The sequence below is a fragment of the Corvus moneduloides genome, chromosome 4 (assembly GCF_009650955.1).
Source record: "Corvus moneduloides isolate bCorMon1 chromosome 4, bCorMon1.pri, whole genome shotgun sequence".
NCBI lineage: Eukaryota > Metazoa > Chordata > Aves > Passeriformes > Corvidae > Corvus > Corvus moneduloides.
This window is the reverse complement of record NC_045479.1, coordinates 15,272,392-15,298,302: the sequence shown is the minus strand read 5'-3', so window position 1 is coordinate 15,298,302 and position 25,911 is coordinate 15,272,392. Positions and strand designations below refer to the sequence as shown.

Here is a 25,911-nt window from a genome sequence, read left to right as displayed (position 1 = left end):
GCCGCGGCCGGACTACAGCTCCCGCCGCTCCGCGGGACCGCCCGGAAGAGCCGCCGCCTCCTCCCGCCGACTTCCTCCGGCCGCGCTGGGCGCCGCGCACGGTACGCGGGGCCGGGCGGCTCCCGGGGCGCGGGGCGGCGGCCGAGGTGCGGGGCCGGGCCGCGGCGGGGCAGCGGCGGTGCCGGAGCCGCAGCTGGGGCGAGCCCTGCGCTGCCCGCTCGGCCCCGCTCCCCGCCCCGCCCAGGACGCGGCCCCAGCGCCGGGAGCGGAGCGGTGGGGCTGGGCTGGGCTGGGCTGGGCGGCCGTGCCCGCGGCGGGAGCGCGGCCCGGCAGCCCGGATCATGGTCGGAGCATCCCGGTGCTCGGGGCAGCCCCTTGTCCTTCCCGGACAGCATCCGGCCGGGCATCCGCGGTGACAGACGGTGTGCTTGCGCTGGCTGCGGAGGGCCCGGCGTGGGTTTGGGGTTGTGCCACTGTTCTGCTGTCTGCCTGGAAAAATGGCATACGAGTGCGGGGGGTTGTTGGTTTGGTTTTGATGAGGTTTTGCTTGGTTTTTAAAATTACTATTATTTTGGGGGAAAAAAAAAATCCCTTCGTTTGTTTTTCACATTGGAAGTCCCAGGAATGTTAACTGGGACAGGAATGTTAATGCTGCACTTTCCTGCCGGCTTTGGAGGGCAGTAGGGTAGCATTAAGGATGTTTGTTTTGAAATTAAGGTGTCTTATTTTGACTTTAAGTGAAGGGATAAGGCAGAACACCGAGGAGAGATTAACAAATAAGGGTGAAAGCCTAACAAAAGCTTACTCAAAATACCGGCTGGCTGAAGGTAAATAGAGCTAAGTAGTTAGACAAGGCAGTCTAACATTCTAAAAGCATGCCTTTCTTTCTTAAAGGTATGTGCTTCATTGTCTTGAGTTCTGTGGGTCATCTTGCTGCCCAGTTCTTGCTTCTCCTCCACTACAAAGTTACTGTGGTGTTCTCACAATAATTAGAAGACTAACTTTAAGGAATGAACTGGTTGCACACTTTTCTAGCCTAGGGAGAATGCCAGTTTTGAATACAGAAAGGGCAGGATGAAGAAAGAGGGAAAACACAATATTTCGTGGTTATCTCTACACTGTGAAAGTGTCCTGTGCCAGAAGGCCTTCTAGAAAACTAGCTGAGATTGGAAAGCTCTGAAGAACAGATTGTTTCAATAGTAAATGCTGTTAAAAAAAAAAAGAGGTGACTCTAAGGTCAAACCAGGTCTTAGCTTTAAAAGGGCTCAGTATCTTGGACAAATAAGATCTGTATTTGCATATGTTGACATGAAGCAAGTAGTAAATCTTGTGCTTTGGGCTGCAAACTGATTACTCAAGGAAGGAACTTTTCCCCACAGCATTGCACAACTAGCAGTGTTTTGCTTTCCTCGGGACAGCTCTGTTATCTGCCTGGTGGGAGGGGAGGGAGAGGCAAGGAAGCTCTTGTGTTTGACCAGCAGAGCGTGTGGTTCACAGGCCCGTGAGGACCAGGGAGCTGGGAAATTGGAGTGCCTTGGCTTCCCTTCTGCGTGCAGCTTGTATGGGGGTCAGCCCTGAGCTGTAGGGGTACTGCTGCCTGGAAGGGAGTAGCACCGTGTGATACTTATGCAGCTGCTGAGTCTTCATTCACTGATGCTGAGAAATGGTCTGGGACCTCAGGTGAAGGTAGTATCAAGACTACTTGCAAAGCTGTCTCTTCCAGGGCTAGTCTTGCCTTCTCACAGCTCCAGTTGTAGGCCCTTTTTTTTCCTCTGTGTGAACCCAAGCACTCTAGGCACATGTTTCTGCAAGGAGGTGCCGGTACACCAGGGTGCTCTGTGCCAGCTGGAGCAGTGGCAGTGTGGCTCAAGTGCACCTGGGCTGTGTAGATGGAGACAGATGGTGTCAGGTCTTGTACAGACTCACTGCATTTGTGCTGGATGAGAATGGAGGTGTTCAGGTGTGGTGTAGGATAAACATGACTCCAGTGTCTCAAAGCTGTCATGGCTGGCCCGTGTTACTCAGAGGGTCTCTGTGCCACACTCCGTTTTGGAGGTCAGATGTGATGTTGGTTTCCATGATGGTTCATGTATCCAGCAGTAGCTGGATATTGCTGTTAGTCAGGCATGTGTCATCACTGAGAGAACGGGGAGGGGAGGCTACCAGCAGTGAAAGGTGTCTTGATGAACCTTTAAAAAGGAGGAACAGAAAGTCTGTGTGAAATAAATGGTTTTCAGCAGCAGTAATTTGGATGAGAGACTGGGCAATGACTTCCAATTTCTCCAAGTGAGGTTATGAAACTGAACTTGTAAAATCTTCTATCAGATGTGCAAATAATTACAAACCATGCCTGTAGATACAGAAGAACACAAAGGCATTATCTTCTGTCTTATTTCAGTGCTGATCCTTTGGGGAAACAGGGGTGGTGCTTTATTGTACCTCTCCTCAGCATTCAGAATGTTTGTGGTGTTGGCATGTCTTCTGAAACATGTGGAGAGAGATTCACCCGCTTGCTGGCAGTGGGGCTGTTTCCCAAAATCTGTTAGCAGAAATGGTCCCTCGGCCATGCCAGTGCAGCTGGGGGAGTGGAGCAGTGTGACATGGAGCAGCATGAGGAAATTGTTTGTCTGTCATGGCCTTTTCTCAGTGCTGATAATTTCTGGTTATCTCGAAGTTGAGGCAGATGTCATCCATGCCCTACAGGTAGGGACAGGAAGGTGTGACTTGTCATGTGCTGTATTAATGAGTTAGTGACAGATGGAGCTGTAATGTCAGGCTTGAGAATAAATAGGCAAAGATTCCAGCTGTTGGATTTCAGCACTGTCCTCACAGTTACTTCCCTTTTTCCATCTATGCAAGTCCACTCTTGGAAATATTCTTTCAATTAATGAGGCAGTCAGATTGCAAACTCTTCTCCACCCATAAATGCTGCTCTTGTGGCTTCATCACCCATCTGTGTTCAGCCAGGTAGCAGTGGAAAGCTCTTACTTATGGCCACTCTGTAGTGCACCATGTGTGTAAGTGGTGCAGAATGGTCTTTAATGGGGGAATGCTGGAAACTGGTAGATCCAGGGGATACTCTTTGATCCTGGGCACTGAAGAGGCATCTGCTAGGAGAGAAACAAAAAAGAAGTGCCATGAGGGTACTGGGAGAATGGGAATAACAAGACACCTTAAGCCATAGAAGGTACTGAGGAATGTGCAAGTGATGAGATGGGTAGTGGTGTGAAACTGCTGGAAAGGCATGGCATAGAGTTGTTCCATCTGAATTCGAGCTGTTTGGGGAACAGAGCTGTACTTCATATATGTGTTTTAATTCAAATATGTTTTCTCTTCTCCTCCCTTCCCACCTTCTTCTATTTAAGTGAGAAGAAAAATGACCTAATCACCATCCAGCCCTCGTGGCCAAGGCAGGAGCAGGGATAGGGCTGCCAGGAGCATGGCTGTGCCTGGAAGCTTCCGGAGGCAGCCTGCCAACAGAGGCCTTGTGTCCCACTGCACCCACCATCATATTGTTGTGTTCCTGCTGACCTTCTTCAGGTAGGTTGAGTGTATCTCTGCTCAGAGATTTGTATTTCCACCCTTTCCCCCTTAACATCCAGAGAAAATTCAGCCAACCTGTGTCTGTGTGTTTTCTGGCAGTTATTCCCTGCTCCATGCCTCCAGAAAGACATTCAGTAATGTCAAAGTCAGCATTTCCAGCCAATGGACTCCCTCCTGCCTAAACAGCACGGCCCCTGAGCTCCGGCCATACGAGGTAAGGACACAAGGGAGAAGGAAGTGCAAGGAAAGGTGGGCAGCTGCCAGTGGGCTGAGCTTGTGGGGCTGAAGAGGCCCCTTAGGTGTTCCTCACTTCTCAGAATGTGAGGGGGAACTTTAGGAGTTGGCATTGTAGTGTTATGGATCACCAGGCAAGGCTGAAATCTTCCCTAGTGGTACCCAGAGGGAAACTTCTTGAGAAGCTACAGTGTTCCAAAGGAAATGGGGGCCCCAACAGAGTCTGCAATAGCCAGAAGCATGGAGGAGGGGGAAACAGGGACTCTTCCTCTGGAGCGTTGGAGGCAATAAACCAAAGCAGTTAATGTCTTACAGAGAGTTCTGTGAAATCCTGGCTGTGCTTTCTCTGTGGCAGTGGTGCTGCTGCCACTCTCTTAAAAGGATAGCCAAACCAGGAGAGAAGAGAGCTATCTGAGCATGCTAGCTGCTTATCCTAAGTTGATAGTGAAGAATGATGTTTTATCTTGCATCTAAAAGGTCTGATTTCCATGCTGAGCATCCAGTACGCCTTGTCTTTAAAATCCTGGCTTCAGTGAAAGCAGAGAGAGTTTGGCAGTGCTTGCTTGCAGGAAAGGAAGTTTTAAAGTGCTTGGTTCTCACAAATGGGAATGCAAGAACTACCTCCTGGTTCCTACCATAGGGTGTTTAGGGCCATGCTTGTTTTTTGTAATGCTTTGTCCCGATGCTTTTGAGAAGTGGAAGAAATCTCACATTAACAGCTTGGTCACAGGCCATGAAATCTATTAGAGCAGGGAGTTACAAGTCAGCTGCTGGAGCGTTGCCTGCATTAGAAATCATTGGTTATTTGAATGTTTGACAGAAGGAACAGAAGGATGATAAATGCTGACTTCTTGTGATAAGTGAGAATAGTAAATTTCACTTGTAATGTGTTCAGGATTTTATAGTATGGCCAAAAGGAGCGAGCATCCCAGGGATGCTAAAACAAAATACAAGGTGTTTCTGTTTAGTTCTTTAACTGACTTTCAGACAACTAGTATATTTTGGAAGCTGTTTTGTTTTGGTTTTTTTAATATATAGATGATTTGGTGTTTGCTGGATGTTGAGATGCGTGTCTGAACAAGAAAAATGGTCAAACTGGTCCTTTAGGTATCAATTTAGGTTCCATCTGTTAAACGAAGTGGATGTATGAGTAGTGTTGTCTGTGCAAGATGTTCTCCTGGAGAGCTAGAATCAAGCTGAAACTGATGATATTTGGGTTAGGCATATCTGTAGATTGGGCTTGGGTTGTGTTTGTTTGTTTTCTAATGGAGGCATGGTGAGAAGGGAAGAAAACCTTGTTCTGATTAACTTTATTCATTCTTTAAGTTATCCTCAAAGCTTGCTTTTTTAACCTGATTTCATTAATCTTTCTTTGGGGACAAGTGAGACTTTTCCGCTTTTTTTGATCGTATTGAAAGTAAAGTGAAACTCAGGGTAAGCAAAAAACCTAACAACATTAGTGACTGGAGTTTGTTGTAAATAGTTTCCAACCAGTCTATTTCTTCCCCTTGTTCTTTTTGTGGTCTTTCTTTTCTGTTTGTTTTCTGTCCTTTCTTATTTTGGCTGCTGCCACAAATACTTCAAGGGAATTATTTATTTAATGAAGACAGCGAGAGAAGTACAGAAGAGATGCTGCACATAAAACAGAATATGCCTTTATTGTATTATTCATTAAAATGCTCATCAGTGTCTCAGAGTAAGAAGCTGTCTAACAGTTGCATGGTTGTTAGAAGTAGGGTTTGTTTTGCCAGTCGTTTGTCTTGATCCAGGTGAAAGGAACATTTCTCCCTTCTGGTTTGCTAGCTTGCCTTTTAGAAGTGAAACAAAGTGTCAGTGGACATTTTCTGCCAGAAGATAATGCCAGAATTGTTCCTGATTTGATAATTAAAGTCTTGGAGGAATGGGAGCTTGCTTGGGCCAGATGCTGTTCTGCTTTGGAGCTGGGGTTTCCACTGAAAAAGAGTAGAATGAGCTATGCCTCTCCCTGTTCACCTGTCAAATTTTTCTCTCTTTAGCTCTGGAGCAGCAGCCATTTATTTCCTAATGCAGAAGAAGCAACTCTCTTCCTAGGGACACTGGACACCATCTTTTTGTTTTCCTATGCTGTGGTGAGTAAAGCTAACCCCAAGCTGCTCAGCTTTGGTTGACTCTTACTGGGAACGTCTCACCCACAATAAAAAGCTTAGTTCAGAGGCAAATCTTTTCTCTTTCGGTTTCTGTTAGTTCTGCCCATGCCTGTCACCCATATGAAGATGCTTGTTAGCAAACACAAGGGAAGTACTATCACTTCAGAATTTCTTACACTCCTGTCACCAGGGAGGACTAGTTCTGTCTCTCCAAGAGTTCTCAACTGAATTCTTTCAAACAAGAAATGTAATGAGCAGCTACGAGCAGGGTTTCTTTGGTGACAAGAGAAGTGGTTAGAATCAAACTGTACGTTGGTATAATGGCGGTGTTTGGATTAGTTTGGCCTTTCTATGTCATTTTAATTCTTACAGCTATGGGGTGTAAATCTTCTGGCTTTATTTAATGCTGTGTTTTGTTCTCAGGGTCTCTTTGTCAGTGGCATAGTTGGGGACCGCCTGAATTTACGCTGGGTTTTGTCTTTTGGCATGTGTTCCTCTGCTCTGGTGGTAAGTTGGAATGTAGTAGTGGGATTTAAAGATCTTCCTTAGGGTTTCTGGGCAGGGTGTTGCTGTAGGGGAGAAGAGGCTCTGTTTCTGTGTGAATCTGCTCGTGAGCTGTAGCTGTACCTCAGTGTCTCAAAGCCTGCAGGTATAACTTGGTGCTGGATGCATGTACTGCATTGTCTAAAGTACTGAGCGTAGATGACTCCCCCTTCCTGAAATGTCTAGTTCTGGACACTGTGTTAGAAGGAAATTCCTAAGTCTGAGGCACTGCCTAGAGACTTGATGAACAGCTTTTGTTCAAGATTGGTGTATTTGGACTTTTGGGGACTTAACTTAATCTCTGAGACTATGTATGTTGTTATCGAGGCTTTTGCTTCCAAACACAATCTTCACTCTGTTCTTTAAAGGATGTGCTAACAATCCCAGGCACTCATGTACTTATTTTATGTAATTGCTGGGAGGGTATGTGTCAAAAAAGAGTATCTGCTTAAAACAAAAGCGTTCTTCAAGTTCAAACCACTGCAGATAAGTGTGAATCTGTTTTATCTCATGGTGGTTTTCTGGCTATTAAAGTAGTAGTAAAATGTGTGGAGTGTGTTTGATTTACCCAGTGGCTACAAACCCTACTGTGACCTATTGGGCTCTGCAAACACGTGACTACAAGTGTGCCTCAAGCACCCTGTGCCACAATGTGTGTTTATTTTGGCTGGTTTGGGTTAGAGCACTTAGTAATTTGAGACCTGGCTGTAGTATTTATGTTAAATTTGGTGAAGATCCATGACCTGTGAGGGTTCTGTGTTTGCAGAGAGCCTCATGGATTAGGATGTCAGTACAGCAGCAGATCAAGAGGCTACTCTATTTTTAGTGTTGTCACTGAAAGTATTTGTCTCTTCCTTCTCCTCTGCTGTTGTAACTGTGCTGTTTGGGGAGACAAAAGTCTTTTGGAGAGGAAGTGCCATGATAGCACGTTTGTCTCTGGAGTCAGAGCTCTGCTGGCTCAGCAGAGGGTGCTGTGAGTCCTGTGCTGTGTCTCAAACAATGCCAGCCTGGCCTCTGCCCTGGCCCTGCACAGCTCCCTGAAAGCTTGTTCCTTTTTTTAGCACCGCACTCCTGAATGTCTTTCATCAGTAGCCTCAGGGTGTCTTCTCTGTTTTCCCCCTGCTCCTCTCTAGGTGTTCTCCTTTGGCACACTCACAGAATGGTTGCATTTCTACAACAAGTGGTTCTACTGCTGTCTCTGGGTTGTGAATGGCTTGCTGCAGTCCACTGGCTGGCCCTGTGTGGTTGCTGTCATGGGAAATTGGTTTGGAAAAGCTGGGTAAGTTGAGTTGTCTTCAGTGACTCACTTATCTGACCTGCTGAGCAACAGATCATGCTGAAATTCTCAAATCAGAAAGGCCAACTGTTAGATCATAATTAAAATTAGGTAGGGTGAAATGTGCCTTCCTTGTTACATTCTCTCTCTCTTTCTCATTTTTCTGGAGCCACAGCACAGCCTGGTGTGAACACAACTGTGTGTGTTAAAAGCACAGAGTCAAACTTCAAAAATCCCTTAGAGTGACTCAATTTTAATTTTCATACCACTGGAAAACCTGTTTCTGTCTATTTACCAATAAAGAGAGCAAATAGTAACTGACTCCTGGTAGATTCTACTCTCTCTCTGGGGTATTGCAGATGAGTTCTAGTCAGTTTGTAACCTAGTTGCCAGCTCACTCTGCTTTAACACAGATGTTTCAGGGTTCCTTGCTTATCTATTTGACCCCTCCAAGTTATTATGTGTTTTGTTTTAAGTGAACTTTGTGTCTCTTTGAAGTGGTCAGGGAAAATGGTGTAACTTTATTCATAAGTTAAAGTTCACTTGAATGTTTTGTTTTGGTCTTGTTTGTAATGTCATCTGTCCTCACATTGCCTGCTTCAAATCTTTTTCCCCTTCTGCAGGAGAGGTTTTGTGTTTGGACTCTGGAGTGCCTGTGCATCTGTGGGAAATATCCTCGGGGCATTCCTTGCCTCCTGCGTTCTCAAATATGGCTATGAGGTAGGTATTGCTGCCTGGCTTCTAGCTGCACCTGCATGTCTGAATGGGTTATGAGACACTGGCTTCTTATCCCATCTTTGAGGGGCAGCAGCCTCATGTGTCCAATTTCATCTTACTGAGTTCTGTGGAGGTAAGCAGTAGGCAGAATAGAAAGACTATTCCTTTCCTGACTCTTCCAAACTGGGAGAAATGAGCTTGAGACTCCTCTGTAAACAGGACTGATGTTACTGAGGAGCTCTAGTGTCACATTATACCTTCTTCTGATTTGGGTGGCTTCAAGTGCTCTTCAGAGTCATCCAGCACAGGTTCTCAGTTGACTGGAGTCACTGGAGCTGGAAGGGCATGGAGGCATAGCTGCTGTGAGTGGGAAGAGGCCAGGCTGTCCTGTGGCAGTGGACAACTGAGCACAGGGAATGGGAGTGACCCAGCACATCTTGCAGCATGGGGTCTCTGAGGTCAGGCTGGCAGAGCTGAGCTGGTCACTCTGGACATGAGAAGGCTTAGGGTACCAAGAGCAGCCTTCCAAAGCCTGGGAGAAGATTGCTGAGAAATCAGAGCCAGACTTTTTGCTGGACTACACTGTGAGAGAGTGAAAAAGCAGTGGGTATAAAGTGAAGCAGGGATGGTTCCAACTGGATATTTGGGAAACTATTTTCCTATGATGTAAAGCAATGGAACAAGGGGACAGAGCCTGTAGGATCTGTCTTTGGAGGATTTCAAGATCTGATTGACTAAAGCTCTGAACAATCTTGTCTGAATTTGGTGCCTGACCGTTCTTTGAGCAGTCCCCTCCAATAGAGCTGTATCTCTGGTTGAGTTGTCTCAGCTGCTTCCTCACTGCTGTCACCTCAGTACAGATAGGCCTAGATAGGACCCAGTCTATTCAGGAGATGCAGAGATCACTTGTTTCCAAGTGTTAGGGATGCAGTCTGGGTTGTTGTAGCTGTGTTTGCTCTCTAATGAGGCTGGAATGTAAAGAAACCCTCATTAGTGAGGGAGGTGTGTGTGACTGAAAGTGCTTTAAAGAAGAATGCTTTTTTTATTCCTCTTCAGTATGCTTTCTTGGTGACTGCCTCCGTACAGTTTGCTGGAGGAGTCATTGTGTTCTTCGGGCTCCTGACGTCGCCGAAGGAAGTGGGTGAGTGGAAGAGCTGTGCTATTTCAGTCCCTTCATGGAAAGCAGAGCTGCAGCTTTCCAGGTAGTTCTACTCATTCTGACAGCATTTATCCTCAGGGCTCTTACCAAATGGTCTTGCACCTTAGTGCATTTAATGGAGCAAATGCTTTACTTGCCAAGATCACACTAAATGCTACCCTGCATCACGTGAATAGGGTCTGGATATTTTTTAAAAGCAAAATAAAACGGCCTGGCTTTAACATCTCCATTAGGATATGCCTAATTATCAGTTTTTCTTCACCTGAAACATCAGTATTTGTTAAAGAAACAGCAGACAAACTGATAACTGGTTGTTGTAGGAGAAAACTATGGCAAGCCTTAACTGTGCAAAGGGAAGGGAGAGTAGATTTGGTCTGCAGGACTGCCAAAGATAAATAACTCTTGGGTTGGATGTGTTTCTTCTCTGAAAAGGTGGCAGGCAAGTCAGAGTGTAGGAGGAAAACAAAAGAACTTTGGGGCTTTGACAGGGCCGTGGAGGAGGTTTCCCAGGTGCCTGCAAAGGCTGTAAAGTTGGTAGCACTAAAGCTGCCATAAAGAGTGCTCATAAGAGTGCTCTGCATCCCAGGAAGCACAATGCAGTTCCCAGGCCTTCCATTCCAGCAAAGGCACGAACAGGCAGCAGGTGTCTGTGTCCCTGCTGCTACACTCAGCCTCCACATTCAAGGGTGGTGGCACCCAGGAGCCAGGGCTGAGGATCCCAACCCCTCAATAAGGGGGGAAATGCACTAATTTGTTGTGTCTTCCAACTAATGGCCAGACACTCAGAACAGACAAAGCCAACGCCAGGATCAGACAATACTTTCAAGAGCCCTAGAAGACAAAGGGTAGAAACTGGCGGCACTGCAGAACACCATCTAGAAGAGTTTCTAAGCCAAAGGAAGATGGAGGTATGGGAGAGCAAGGGAATTGCTAGAAGGTAGAATTGCTTAAAAGAAGTGAGCATAGCTTTAGAGTGGGGAGAGGGTGAACAGGCTGTGGTCCGTTTTTCCTGTTGCTTATTCCTTGTAAAACTTAGGCCTCCCTGAGCTTGGAGCAGATGAAGATGAAGTCAGTGTGGAAGAAGATGCCAACAGACCTCTGATGGGCAATGACGATGTAGATGATGATGACCGAAATTACTCCATTCAAGCAACTGACAATGACAACCAGCCCAAGGCCATTGGCTTTTTCCAAGCTTGTTGCCTTCCTGGTGTAGTACTGGTGAGGACACAGGTTCTTAAGTAAGAGCTGACTTACCTGTTAAACGTAAAGCTGGCTTTTTGCGTTGTCAGGATTTGTTCACATCATTGTTAATATGTTGACCATATGCTGTAGTGGTTGACATCTGATGTATCACACTGTTGAAATGTTGGGGTTGGGCCTGTTATCCTTGTGTGCATGGATGATACTGTCTGGGTGTGTGGTGTGTGTTGCTCTTCCCATCCTGCTTCATGGAGTGCATGTAATGAGCAGGGGAAGGGGAGCAGAGATCCTGCCCTTCCTGCTGTGAATTTGGAAGGGAGACCATGAGCAAAGGTGGCTGTAGGATGCTTCCTTGGTAAGATAGATGCCTGCCCTGAGGAGTGGGGTTCTCACTCCTAACTGAGCATCACACAGAGCTCTGTGGCACTGATACTGAGATTTGGGGTTTTTTAGTTACCGTAAAGCAGAAAGCTGGCCTGAAAAGCCTGAATTGGCATGATGTGACAGCTGGCAAAGTGTGTGGGATTTCTTAGGAACAACAGGAAACCAAGGCCTGGTGATGCAGTTTCCACATATCCTTGTCCTGACCCTTGAAAACTTGTGCTTCTGTATCAGCAGTATTGCCCAATTCATGTTCAGCTGAAAAGTTAACCTGTCATTAAAAACCAGTGTTAACCTTCTGCGTCTGTGGGCTGTCCCCTCTGAGTACTACAGCCAGTACAAGAAAGGGGGCAGAGTGGCTGGCTCAGCAGAACAGTGGGAACTGTCTGGATTTGTCATGGAGCAGAGCTACTGAATGGGCAGTGTTGCCAGGTACCCTTAATGAGCAAAGCAGTTGACTGTTGTGATTAAAGAAACAGGGAATCTGGAACGGGTGGGTGGAAACCTAGAAATGTCAGTGTGTTGAATGCAGAACAACCCCAGTTCTGTTGTTAAGGCCTTAGTTGAGGGATGGCAAAAGAGAGCAAACCCATCTTGAGTTCTTTCCTCCTCTGGTAAATGCCTTACACAAAATGTTAGTGGTGGCATCTGCCTCAGTTGATGTGTGACCTTTTTCACTGGCCTGAGCAAAAGGAGATGGCAGCAACTGAGGTTGCTGGCTTCGTAGTTTGGGTTTTGAGGACACGTTCCACACCCTAATCCAGCAACCTTAACACCTCTGAGTTTTATCTGATGTCAGATTAGTGCCCAGCCAAACAGGGATACCATGTCAGATTGGTGAGAGACCAAATACTGAGAGAATCTCCAAAGCCTTGTCAAGATTCTACAAAGAATTTATTTGACATATTTTTTCTGTAGCTTCTCTCATCCCCTGCTGAGTGATACAGTGGAAGAGTTTTAGTGCAGACAGCTTTCCCCTGAGCCTCTAGGAATTCAGTGTTTAATCACTCAGACAATCTGATGGACAGTTTCTTAGTGCATTGAAATAAATATCACTTTGTACAGTGCACTTTTCACACCCAGAGGCAGGAGAACTCTACCAAACATCCCCATGTCTTCCATATATGGTGGAAATTAGTTTGTGTCCTGTAAGAGTGAAAAAGCATTAATAATACAGCTAAAAAGTCTGTATCTATTAAAATAATATAAATTCAGAAGAGATGATTTTGTGGAGTTTAATATGTAAAAAGATCTGCTTTTTAAAATTCAGAATCAAGTGTCCATATGCACACAGTCTCAAAGGCTGTGCTTTAGCATCTTCATCCTTGTTTGCCTCTTCAAGTGGGTTCCTTGAACTGCTGTGTCGGTGTTTATCAGGCGGCTTTACTGAAACAGGGTGACCTGTCCCTCCACATGCTGGGCCAGCAGTCCCTGAGAACTAATCTTGGCCACACACATGAGGGCTCTGAAGGAGGAGATCTGCTAGCTAAGGACAAATTGAGCCCAGCAGCCAGAAGAAGGAGGTTGTCTCAGTTGTTGGGTTTGAAAGCCTGTGCTCAGCTTTGGCCACACCTTTCATCCCGTGTCCGGGAATACCTGCCTGGGGATTACGGATGAAGCTTTCACTTCTGGTGCTGTAAGCAGATGAGCCTTTTGAGCAGCACAAGATAGCACAGAGGAACCACTTCACAGAACTTTTCTCAGCATGATGCACAGATGACTAAATCTCAAGCTTGTTTCATGTCACGTGGTTGGCTCCCTTCTCTTCAGAAGGTGAATTAAATTTTCTTTTTTTTTTTTTTGAAGCCTGATGTCATCTCCTCTCAAGATTACACTGAAAGTGTTTTAACCCATTGCATTCAGTGATAAAAAAATAACCTTCTTGTCAGTGATTTTTGTATGCCTGGGTTCCCTTTGATGTTCAGCATTAAGCTTTCATGATGCTGCCTTCTTACATGAAATTCAGAAGCGCTTTCCCATGAAAGCCTTAGCTGGATCCAGAGCTTTATGGGAATAAGCAGAAGTGCTGTTTGCATTTCTCAAGTGCTAACTGCTCGCTGGCCCTCTCTTTGTTCCAGTACTCCTTGGCCTATGCCTGCTTGAAGCTGGTGAATTACTCATTCTTCTTCTGGCTGCCCTTCTACCTCAGTAACAACTTTGGATGGAAAGAAGCAGAAGCTGACCAGCTCTCGATCTGGTATGATGTGGGAGGAATCATAGGTGAGTGAGCAGGGGAGTGACATCTTCTTGCAGCTGCCTGCATAGTGTTTGAGAATGAAAGACAGTGAATGCAGCCAGAGCAGTAGTGTTCAGTGGGATCTCGCTTTCACTGAATGTGGGAAAAGTCTAGTTATGTATGTGGCTGCTTGGCTTTTTTTTTTCCTTAAAAAAGTATATGACTCCCTAAAGAGTTTACATTTAACTGAAGGGCACTGTCACACTCTTGAAAATTACCCCCAGCTGGCACTTTTCTTCACTGACTAGGACTTCTTGAAAAGTGCTGTGTACAAAATGGGGCCCCTGCTTGCTACTTCCTTTCTGACAGGTACCCTGGGGGATGATTTAGATCTGGGCTTAGTGGGTTCTGTACTGTCCTGTCTGTCCTATGTTTTTAAGGACAGACTCACTGCAGATCTCAGCAGAGCAGGCACCAACTGTGTTATGTTCAGAAATTAAATGTAATTGCTCTTGTTTCTGCTGGCTGCAAAATCTGACCCAGTTCCTCCAGAATAAAGAATATATTGTATATGTGTTTAGACTTCCAATCTCCTGTGCTCAGGTTCTTGCTTTATTCCCTTGTCCAGTTAGCTTTCCTATAATAGACATCCTCATTTGGGTCTGTTCAGGGTCAGTGTTTTTGCCTCTGTGGCCTTTTCTGCATTAGGCTTTCTCAGCATTCTGGCTTTTACCAGCAGAGCAGTTCCTGCAGAGGTAGCAGTAGTACGTAAGGTGATTTTTATTGGCCTTTGGCATTTGTTGCATTCAGTTGCACCTGCCCTACGTAGGTGAAGACAGCAGGGAATGTGAGGCCCCTGTGTAACAGTGCTTTTCCTGTGAGAAAAGAGCTGCCTGTTCTTGCACTTTCAGTTAAAGGAACGAGCCACAGTGTTCAGCGTGCTTAATCCAGCGTTGTGGTGGTCGTAGAGTTGTGATTGTCCTATATGGGAAGAGAAGGAAAGTAGGAGCATTGGCTAGTTGCATGCCAGAAAAAAAGAAGTAATACATTCCCAATAGAGCACTATGAGTAGTTTTCCCTGCTTTATCTGAGGCACTTAAATTTACTGTTGTCTCTGTGTCCTGGGCAGTAAGGGCAGGAAATGTAGCTCTCAGGATTTTAGAGGGAATGTGTATGGATGAGGAAGCCAGAGGCCACTGCACTCAGTGAAATGAGCTTTGTTCAAGGTGTCAGCATCCTGATCCTGACAGTGATATTTTTCTTTTTGAACAGGTGGGACTATCCAGGGCTTGATTTCTGATGTGCTGCAGAAGAGAGCCCCAGTGCTAGCAGTGAGCCTGCTCTTCGCTGTGGGCTCTCTCTTTGGATACAGCCGTGAGTATGCGTGTGCTGCACAGGGATAAGGGGTTCATTCAGTGCATCCTAGAGAGAACCAGAGTACAGCCTGTTCTCCTTATGTTTTCTGGTCTTGAAACTGCTTCTGGATCAGAATGGTGCCTTTTGATCTATTTTGCTCAAGTGTGGCTCTGCACAGAAAGAAATCTGTTCTCTGGTTAATGGGGTGGAAATGAATTCTGTGAGTGGCTGCATTTCCCTATAGTGGTGAGTTATGGTACTGATCCTTCTGGTACTGATCCTCCTTCAGTGTCAGTGAGATTTTTGGCATTGTCATTGTGTCAACACCATAACTGGTAGAGCAAGGAATCTCGGGTGCTTCCCTCTACTATGAGGAAAGAGAATCTGTGGACAGATCTGTACTGGAGTACATATACACTGCACAGAGGCAGGAGAAGCTCTTAGACTTCACCACTTACACTTCTGTAAGTGGTGAAATTGGAGAGTTTCTGCCTCTTTTATGATAGATATAGTTCTTGCTGTCTGGCTATAGAAAGGAATCTCAGGAAAACAAGAGTGTAAGGACATGGGAAGATGTAATTCCTGTGAAACATCTTACGAAGCTCTTCTAGGGGTGACAGGTATGTGTCTTCAGACAATGTCCTGTGGTACCAGAGTGATTTAACTCACTGGGATGCTGTTTCACTTCTCTGTGTGTTCCTCCAAAATGGGGTGGTGGTCCAGACAGACTTTTATAGAGCACTTTGAGATCTGTGGGTAGAAAACTGCCAGAGCTGGACATGAGAAGTGTGGCTTTTGGAAGCATGCAGGCTTACTCAGATGGTCTCGAAGTAAGGTCAATAAGTTATTGAATAGCAAGGATTGGGTTTGGTGGAGTTTTTGTAGGCTCTTGTGCTAACTCATTGCTTTAAAAAGTGAATTGGAAGTAAACATGAAATTACTGCTGATGAGGTTTGGAGTTTGTACTAGACAGCAGAGCAGCCAGAGCACCAGGTGCCTTGTGCTTAACTCAAAATGTGCTGCTGTCCAGACAGATACAGAAGTCTCAGGTGATCCAAGGTTCCTGCAGTGTGATAATTCAGCTTCCATCAGCCAAAACAGGAAACCTTATTATGCCCATAGTGTGTTGCACCTAAGAGTAATAATGGCCTGAGAATCTGTGAAGAGGGTGCACCTTGCCTTGCACAGGAACTTGCCATGTGTGGGCCCTGAGTGGAAGTGAGTAAGGAATTCAGGTGATGCCTGGAAGTGAGGTATCAGGGAAAACTGTCAGAAAAGCACTGAGGGACTGTAATGGGAAACTAGCTGCATGTACACGTGCTGCTGGAAAGGCAAGGAGAGCCTGTAGGTGCTCAGACATGGCTTTGTAAAGAGGAATTAGGAGATGGGGGTTTGCATGTTTTGCTTTATTGTGCAGCATTGTTTGGGAAGTTGCTGGGTTACTACCTCCAGGTCCAATCTCTGTACTTTAAAAAATGTTTTGGAAAATGGAGAATGAGTGAAAAGGCTTATTCAAATGTTGAATACTTTATGATGAGAGAGTTTGAGCTGAGCCTGACTTCCCCAGAGAGACAGATGAAGGATTCTCTTACTACTCAAATTTATTTACCCTCACCTGGTGTTTCTCTTGCAGGTTCCCCAAACAGCAAACCTATCAATGCTGTGATCATGGCAATTACAGGTAACTTCTCAAAAGCCGCTGTTATGCTGGTAGACATCTAAATGTGTTGCAGAGCAATCAGTAACACCAGCCAGGTGGTGGTAAGGTGTTTGTGTGTGCTGCCATCTCTGATGATTTTGCAGAAAGGGTGAAAACTGGGGCCCAGTTTCTGTTACCTTTGGAAAACAGCTGTAGGAAAACTGCCTTATAGAGGGAGGTATAGAATAGTGGCCTGGAGCTGAGGGGATCTGCCTTGGCTCAGTATGATGAAGGTGGATTTATGCCAAAATACCAGTGATCTTGTATCTGAGGAACTGGGTATATGGCAGAGTCATGAGCTGCAGCTCAAATTTGAGGGTGTTTGTCAGAATCCAAAATACCCTGTGTACTGTGAGAGGTCACAAGCTTTTTGTGCCACCACACATACTGTGCTGTGTTATGGAATTAAGCCTGCATGAATAGAGCCTTTCTTTCCAAACACTCTTATTTCAGAACTCTCTGTCCTGTTGTTGTGGGTCCTTTTTTTTTTGCCTTCCATCTCCTCCTCCATGAACTGTTGGAGACTGAGGCTGTAGCATGGGGGTATGCTACTCCAAAGTAATTAAAACGTTCTTGTTGGCTGTTTCTGTGTGGGTACTCCAGATATCCAGGGTGTTCCATGACTGTATGTTTCAGGTACCCCTCTGCTTGCAGTTACGCTCTGAGCACTGTCCCTAGACTTAATTATTGTCCTGAGCTTTGCATGGTAGAAAATCTGGGTTCTGAAGGTGTTTTGTTGAGAATCTGAGTATTTGTTTTGCACCAAGGCTGTTGTCTTGTCATTTTCAGGGTTTTTCATTGGAGGCCCCTCTAACATGATCAGTTCTGCAATTTCTGCTGACCTGGGGCGTCAGGATCTGGTGAAAGGCAGCAGCGAGGCTCTGGCAACAGTCACGGGAATTGTGGATGGAACAGGCAGTATTGGTGCTGCTGTGGGTCAGGTGAGGCTGCCAAAGGAAAAGAGAGGTCTGGGGAAGGAAGAAAAGTGTCTGTTGTGGTTACAGATGTTAGTACATTCCTCAATCCAGAGTTGTATGGGGAGAGAAAGAGAGAGTTGGGGGATTTTTAAAATAATTAAGAAACAACCAAGGGAACCTGTCTGTTTTAACAAAGTTTCCAGTGGAAACAATGTAATTAAGAACTAAACTAAGTATTAATAGTGCAAATGTTAAGGCACTTTTGTAGTTCAAATGAATTTTAGATACTTTCATATCCTGAACTTCAAAAGCTTCGCAAAGAGTGAAAAAATATTTTGCAAGTTGGAGATTTTTTGTTTTGAGGTGATAGGAAAACCTTCTCTTACAGAAAAGCATATCTCTATAACTGAGTAAAATTGGAATACTTTGGAATGTTACAGCATTTATGGAGCGATTTAAAATTTGCTCTTATTTGTGCTTGCTCTTTTTATCTGTGGATATCTTTTACACCTTGTAAATCCAGCCCCACTTGCTTCAATAGTCCTTACAGTATGCTGCCAGAGGTCTGAGGACTAGAGTGCTGCAGAGGAGGAAGCTGACAGTGTGCCCACTGGGGATGTTTTCTTCTCAAATACAAGTGTTAGCTACGTGAAAGAACACAGTGGTGCTTTGGGGAGGATTTAGGAGAGGCATCGGAGCCAGTTCTACTCCAGGCATCCTGCAGTGGTGGTAAAATACCAGGGATACAGGCAAGGCGTGCGAGTTCCTTTTCTAGAAAGGGATTTGGGTTTGTGCTTGCCATTGATTGCCTGAAAAATACAATCATTCAGTCGCTCCTTTGTGGGATAGATGCTGCTTATCTCCTCTGAACATGGAAAATTACAAGTGCTCTGAGGACATGTATAAGTGCACTGTTACACTCAGTGTTCTTCTGGCATCCTCTCGGTGTTTTTGTCTTCCCACACACATACCATCCAAACTCACGTCATCATAAAAATTGGGTCTTTGGTTCTGAGAGATTCCACCTGCCTCCCCTTCCAACACTGCATCTATTCCAGCAGAGACAACCACGACGTCATTCCGGGGGTGTGTGAATAACAGCAAATGCACAATGAGCGTGCTAGAAATTCAGATCCTGTCCTGATACACCCAGAAGTGAAGAAGGGAGGCCCTGTGCAGCATCTGAATATAAATCTGCTAATAAGGGATACATTTTCTTGTGTGGCCTGGGCTGCCCAATTGAGCCAGGGTGCAGCTCAGAACAGAGTGTAGTCTCAAGTGTCTTGCCTGGATGAAGGGTTAAGTAGTTACTGGTTGCACAACCCTTGAAAATGTGTCTTGTGTAATTTATAAGCCATTCTAGAGCTTTTAGCTCTTCTGAGAGTACTTACATCCACTTATGTCCCAGTGTTCCGTGCAAAAACCTCGTATTCAGCAGAGTCAATTTGTCACCCTTTGAAACTGTAGTTCAGTTCTGTCTTTGTGCTGCTCTGAGTTACTGTAAAGCTTCAGGATGGTGTCTCTGCTTTGCTGAAACTGTGGGTTTCATACAGAAAAAGGCTGCTGTCCTGAGTCATCTCTTCTGACAGGAAAAGACCAGTTGGAAGATTTTGTGATCAGCTCTGTGTAGAGTGTCAACAGCCCACAAAGTCTAGGAAATGAAAGTGTTATGCCTGAAAGTCATGCTTATCTCCCCAGTTTGAATAATATTTTTTTCATTTCTATTTAGTATCTAGTGTCTTTGATCCAGGAGAACCTGGGATGGATGTGGGTTTTCTATTTCTTCATTCTAATGGTAAGAAATCACCGTTTTTAAAAATTCTTTGTCAAAGCTCAATTTGCCATAGGAGGTTTTTGTGAGAACCTGAGAATTGTGACTTCAGATACCATTCTCAAAGTGGCCTGTGGTGTGGCTTTGCCTCAGGTTGTCTAAGTCAGATGGGTTCATTTTGGATCCTTTACAGTCCTGTTACCCAACAGGAACTGAGATTGTAGCAGAGACACAAAAATACTTGCCCAAAAATACCTGTATGCATTTCCTAAAGCTCGTACCACCTTACTGACTTCCAAGGCTGGACTTCTCCCTCCTGTGTCTCCATGATACACAGTTTCCAGTATTTTCAGAGAGCTGAAGTGAAGCTGCTTGTTTGTTAGGTCTTGAAGATTAGTGGAAGGAGTGATGAGGGTGTTGAAACTAAACTGAAAATGCCTTGCCCCTGTTTTGCTGCTGGGGCAGAGAATGGTTGAGGCCCTGATGTCCACTCAGCATCACCACAGTGGTGAACATTGCACAATTCACTTGATCTTCCCTGCTGGAAGTGCCAGGAGAGGTCTTTGCATCTGTGCTGACAATGGAGAAGGCCACTTTGGTAACCAGCAGAGGTGGTGAGGAGGAAGGTCACTGAGGACCTGAAGAGCTCATCTTTATGAAAGGGTGATCATGATAGCTGAAATTGTATGAGCTTTCCTGCAAGCTCAGTCCTTCCTCTGCTGTGCCACTCTGTCATTCCTTCTCTTAGCCTGTATCTTTCTGGGATGGCCTTGGGTGCACATTGGAGTGGGGGTGGCTGCAGCTGTGGTTGCTCTGTGCTGACTGTCTTGGATTTGCTTCTTTCCACAGACGAGTTCAACAGTCCTGTTCATTTCACCGTTGATAGTGAGGGAGATCAGGTTGCTGCTGCACGAGCGGCGCCTGCGAATGCTGGCAGAGTGACTTCTGCTCCCCTCTGGAAGGACTGCTGTATGGAACTGACAGCTGAGACACTCATCAAAGCCCTGGGAGACTTGTTTGGTACATCCTCCAGGTTTGGACTGATTCAAAATGACTCCGCAAGACTTGATTGAGTCGCCTTAGGCAAGCTCAGTCGTGAAGTACCAAATACCCATCCTGAGACCACCCTGTCACGGAGCTGCTGACCTAAGCCAGACAATCCATGGGACTGACGGATTGTCCCAGCCTCCCAGGCTCTTCCATGCCAGCAGTCACACCAGGGTCTTCTGTTGGGTGTCTCATTCCTCTACCTTTTCTTATTTATTTCTGGATATGCTGACCAAAGTCAGCTGTTTGAAACTGACGGTTTTTGGGAGGCTGTCTTGCAATGAATCTTGATGCTCTTTTGTGCTGGTGAAATCATACATTGCAGTTCATGGATAGTCCTAAATTTAAGATCACCTTAGCTTTTAGAAAGGGCAAAAATAATTCTTTGGAATTTACGCTGTCCAGTTGTTTAAAAACTGCTGTTGCTAAATCTCTGCACAGATGGACCTCTGCTATCCCCTAGTTATTAACTGTTATATATTCCAGTAGAGTCACATGGAGAAGTTACCTCTGTACTTGTTTTTAACATTTTTTTAATAATGTTACTAATCTCTGAGAAATGAGATTTCATGTTTTTTTAAGCTATTGAATGGCGTGCAATACTTTACTGTGATCTCTGAAATAGGCCTTAGTAGGTCCTTTGTGTCTAAAGGATCCTTGAATGGCTTCAGGGATCAGTAATGGGACACAAATACTTTCACTACTGCTTTGTTTATTGAACCTGATCAATACTGACCAAAATGGGTGTGAGGTGACCTTCTGAAGGAAACTGATGTCACTGACTTCATACTCCTTGGGCAATTGCTCATCTCTAGCAAAGAAGGATCAGAATGGAATTAAAGGAATTTAAGGGACCTGTCTGCTCTCAGACATGGGCTTCCAGACAGGGACTGAAGCGTACTCGTGGAGTCGCATTAACGAGCAACTGCTGCTCTCTTCCCCCACGCTCCTGTAGCTATGGCTGCATAGGGAACCTCAAGCTCCAGGGTTTGAAAGCTTGAGTTGTATCTTGAAGGGAAAGGTAGCTGCAAGTCTACCTGCAAGCACAAAAAACAAGTGGCTGCACTTGGTGTGGTGTTGTTGGAATGCTTTGCAGTACTGTGGTAAGCGGGATGACCAACTGACGCCTCTAACATTTGTTGGTGATCTTAAAGGGATCAGTGAGTAACTTCTCAAAAAATTGCTTTGTCTTTATGCCTTGAGATGTTTTATTGCAATAGGTCTGTGTTAACCTGCAGAACTTGTGAGCAAAGACTCCATCTAACTAGTCAGCAATGCCTGGGTGGGGGTGGGGAGCAGCGAAATTCTTGGAGCTGATAATTTGAAACTTTTAAAATGGGAACAGTTGCCTTTTCAAAATGTACAGTGATTTAATTTTATTTTTTTAATTGATGAATGTCAATTTTTAGTCATGTGTTGATTGTAATGAGTGGAACATCATTAGTGCCTTACGGTTTTGCAGTTTTGAACAGTTGCTTGGTGATTGCTGCTTCTGCAGTTATATCTCCATGCACAGCTTTGCTTAATGTGGAACTCAGTTGCTCCATTTTAGACTTTTTTTGAGTCTTTCTCTCTGGGTGGAGGTAATTGTTGCATCTTTTTGTTAACCCTCAGAATATTTCAGTGCTTGGGAAAATGATGCCATTAAGCTGATACGGGACCTGAGTCCTGTTCTTGACTCTTCTCATTCCCATTCCAATTTTTGCCTGTATAATTAGAGCCGGAGACTGAGAATCTATCATCCTGTTCTCAGAATTATGCCCTGGGGTTAGTGTTCACATCCCAAGCTACTCATTAGCCCCTGTACAAATAGAATGAAAACTCCCTGAAATTTAGTTCTAAAATTGATGGCGGCACCGTTTACCCCAGCCACGGCGTCTGAAAATCTCTGGTTTCAAATTCCAACCTGGATGAACTTTTTGGCTGCCTCTCTGGGCAGCAGATAAGCAGCTGATGAAAGGTGGGGTGGGAAAGGGATGTTGCTGGGGTCGGGGGGAAGGAGAGGCCGGCCCCTGTAACAAATGGCTTCCTGTAAACAGTTCTGTCCCCTCTTGAGAAGTGTCAGGAGTGATGGAGCGCCGAGCCCGGGCTGCCCAGCCGCTGCATCCAAGCGTGCGGCGCTTTGGGGCCACCCGCAATTAGTGAGGCGTGCCTATGGCCTCAGGATTGCTGCTGTTGTTGTTGTCCTGGATTTTCACTACTGTGTGTTTCTCCAGGGTGCTCTGAAGGAGAAAGGTTTTCAATCTGGTCATGTCCGAACTGATCTCACGTGAATAAAGGTACTTCGACTTGATCTGGGCTCGTTCTTCCGTGTGCTTTGTTCCACTCTCCCCGGTGTGGTTCTGCTGAGCGTCCTCCTCTTCCTCCTCCTCACAGGTCTGGCTCTAGCAGCTGCTTTTCACTCAACTGCTGTGAAGGCCTGAGCCCTGGCTAGTGCTGAAACCAAACCCTCATCCCAGCCTAAAAGGGGACCATGTTCCCTGGGCTGCAGTTTGGCACTCTTCCTGATCAGGCTCACAGGAAGTTTTGTGCAAGTCCCCTAACAGAGATGCCCATAATGGTATAATTAATGGTCTTAAATAAAAGAACCAGACCATATACTTGGTTTTGTTAATTTATTTCTTTGTTGATCTGCATGTAGAAGTCAGGTGTTCTTCCCCTGGAACTAAATGTACCATGTGCCTGTGGGCCCTGCTGTGCCTTCTCTCCTGTGGCTTGTTCCTTTAAACATGAATCCACATCCTTGCTTAGCTGTGTTTAAATGGACACAGTGAGGAACTTGGTAATTGTGTTTGTGTTTTATAGTTTATATTAAATTCTGAGTTGAGCACAATACCAGACCACTGGAGAAACTCCTGTGCCTGCATGTTCTGTCCCTCAGCCCTGAGTAGTTTGGTGGTGCTAGGATGCTATTCCTCAAGAAAACTAACAGTTCATATTTTTACCCCTTCTCTGTCACTTTTTTTCCCACCTACTCATCAGGAACTTTCCAGCCTACTCTGGAAGTACTCTGAGGAGTAGAGCTTTGCCTGAGTATCTGAAAATGCTGAGAGTAGCAAACCCCATCACCACCGCTGTGACTGTGATCTCCAGAGCTGAATGTGTGGGCAAGCAAGAGAGGAGGAATTGCTTAACTTCAGAAGTGCAAAGGAAATGCACAAGGAACTGATCTCTGAGCGTTTTAAACAACGCCAGGATGTGACAGACTGACCAAACTGGTATTAAAAGAAAAGGTGTGCTTCAGCCCCGTAACACTTGTCTGTATCAAGGAAAGGCCTTGCAGTAGATGCCCTACAAGCAATGCTGCTGCATCCTGGTTTTCTTGGAAGCGTGGAACCCAAAAGATCTGGATGTCTGCCTGGTGGGTACCACAGTGCTCTCCAAAGCAGGGAGAATTGAGCTGCTGCCCTAAGTGCTGGGCAGCCTTACGGAGCATGTGAGCTGCTTGTCCTCACCAAACCCAGGAGAGCAGCTTTCCCTTCTGCAGGAGAGTGGGAGGAGAAGCAGCAGCATGCTTTAGGGGTTGTTTTCTGCCAGAGGGAAAAGGACAAAAAGTATTTTGAGATAGTCCCACAGACCTCACCAGTTCAAGCACTGGCTGCTCAGGGATGTCTTGGACACGCTGCTCTTTGGTTATTCTCCTGTAATTTAACCCTCTATCCAGCTGTGGCCAAAGTGCTCTGCCAAACCTATTTGAAATTTCTCCCCTCCTTCTTTTCTAGGTTCTTTTCTAACTGGAATTGCCTACGGGGATGTTTTGGGTTCTGTATTGCAAAAGTTTTCTAAGGCACAGCATGCCCACCTTCCTGCATCTTTGTCAAGCCTTATCTAATCCTTTTAGTAAACAGCCTCCCGCTCGCAGGAGGCTGTAAATACAAGCTCTTAGGATGCTGTGTGAGGCTGGACTGGGGCTCCCTGTGGTATCTATATGCCCAAGAAAACATCCCCCATCCCTGGAAGTGTTTAAGCCCAGGCCGGATGGGCTCTGAGCAATCTGGTCTAGTGGAAAGTGTCTGTGCTTACAGGAGGGGGGTTGGAACTAGATGAACATTAAGGTCCTTTCTAACTCAAACCATTCTGTGATTCTATTAAAGCCTCTCTGAAGGAGAGTTGCTTAGTACAAAGATGAATTTAGGCAATTACTGGGAACATTTCTTTTGGTTCTCCTGCACTGGTGATGATATTTGTATACATTTGGATCCCAGGAGGTTCTCTTGGAATGTCTCCTTTGTCCAGGGCTGTGACAGCATGCAGGTGCAGTAGCCAAACTGGAAAGTACTCCTGGAGCAGAGAGCAAGCTTTGTTACTCTCTTCTAATGTTTAAGAGTACTGCCAGGAGAAGAAAGACTGCTGCTGAGAATAGAGAAGTCCAAGTAAAGTATTTGGAGACAATCTATTTTGTCTGGGAATAGATTTTGAAGTGGCAGGTGGACTTGGTGGACTTGGAGGTGAGTTGGTGATGTCTCTGTCCTTTTGGTGTTCTTCCCCTGTTGTGAAGCAAAGGGAATCGGTACAACACCACCTCTTGTCCTTGAGGGCCACAGAAGTAGCAATGGAATTCGGAGTGTACCAGTGGAATGACAGCAGCTAAGGAGGAGATTACTTACATGTGCTAATTAAATCTTGTTTCTTTATAATGCAGTTAGCAAAGTATTGGGGATTTGGGCTGGGTTGCTTTCTCTGGGCTCCTGGATTCCAACACGACCCCAGAGAACTCCTATACCTGGACACCTATGTCCTCACTCCTTTTCCTGTTAGGTGGGACCCATTTCTAGAAACTCACTCATCTGCTCTGGGGTGCATGGCAGAGAAAAGGATGTCGGGCTGACAAGAGCTGGTGCTTGCCTGCAGCGAGTGCCAAAGATGACAAAGCAGTTGGGTTTCAGCCCACTGCACTATCCAGCCAGAAGGATGGGAGTGTTTGAGAGGCAGTTTCATTGGGACTGGCTCAGATATCCATTTATCTCTTCTTCATCCTCCTTGCTCTCTGCTGTAACTCCTGCATCCTTCTTGGAATAGTAAGATTTCAGTTCTTCCAGTCAGTAGCAGGTTCATCCCAGGACTGCTTATCAAGTCATGGCAACAAATAGGGCAGACGACAACAAGCAGCTGTGCTCATTCCTCCGGAAGGCAAAGGAGCTGTTCGTGGGGATGGATGCAAAGGTGGGAGCCCTGCCCGTGAGAGCAGTCCTGTGTCAGCATCAGGGACTTGGGAATCAGCCCACGCGCCCAAAATGTCTGGAGCTTTGTCTCTCTGTGTATCTCTGAAGCTCCCAGGCTCATTTTTAAACCCTGCCTTGGTCCTTCGTGCTCAGGTGGCATCAGGGCTGGTTTCCCTGAGGGAAGGAGGAAGGGGAACATGGAGCTTGGTTCCAGCAAGCTGGGTGCCAGCCTGGTTATGAGGGAATCTGGCCTTTGCTCCCAGATGGCAAAATTCCACTTGCTTTATGCACCTGATTCCACTGTACTTTGTCACCTGCCTTGGCTGCTATTTTGCTCTCAGTTGAATGAGGATCTCTGCCTGACTTCTCCAACTTGATTGAGCACAGTTTTCTCAACTGCCTTCACTTCTTACAAAGAAAGGGAGCAGGGAGTTGTTTTGGAGGGTTTATCGTAGGACAAGGACTAGGTTTGCTGACTTTTCTTTGCTCTTCTCTTCCTAATTCCACTGCTTCACCTCAGTTTACCTGTTTGACCTCAGATGTACAGGACCATTTTTTCTGTCCCCAGTCTGTTTTCTTTGCTGCAGCCTTTGTGGTAGCT

The 25,911-nt window shown here is 45.7% G+C and overlaps 1 protein-coding gene across 2 annotated transcripts; it reads left to right on the top strand.

Moving 5' to 3' along the window:
* The first annotated feature begins 6 nt into the window (after positions 1-6).
* Positions 7-22,441, top strand: SLC37A3 (solute carrier family 37 member 3). Of its 2 annotated transcripts, none has more exons than XM_032107630.1 (15): positions 7-101; positions 3,366-3,540; positions 3,643-3,757; positions 5,793-5,885; positions 6,327-6,410; positions 7,580-7,725; positions 8,346-8,442; positions 9,496-9,580; positions 10,635-10,819; positions 13,261-13,402; positions 14,631-14,732; positions 16,348-16,395; positions 17,203-17,354; positions 19,060-19,125; positions 19,951-22,441. In XM_032107630.1, exons 2-15 carry the CDS (start codon positions 3,440-3,442, stop codon positions 20,041-20,043), a joined length of 1,509 nt encoding a protein of 502 aa, XP_031963521.1. In that variant the 5' UTR covers positions 7-101; positions 3,366-3,439; the 3' UTR covers positions 20,044-22,441. The 2 variants fall into 2 exon arrangements, with proteins under 2 accessions (XP_031963521.1, XP_031963522.1); XM_032107631.1 differs by lacking the exon at positions 7-101 and adding an exon at positions 321-422.
* The last annotated feature ends 3,470 nt before the right edge of the window (positions 22,442-25,911 follow it).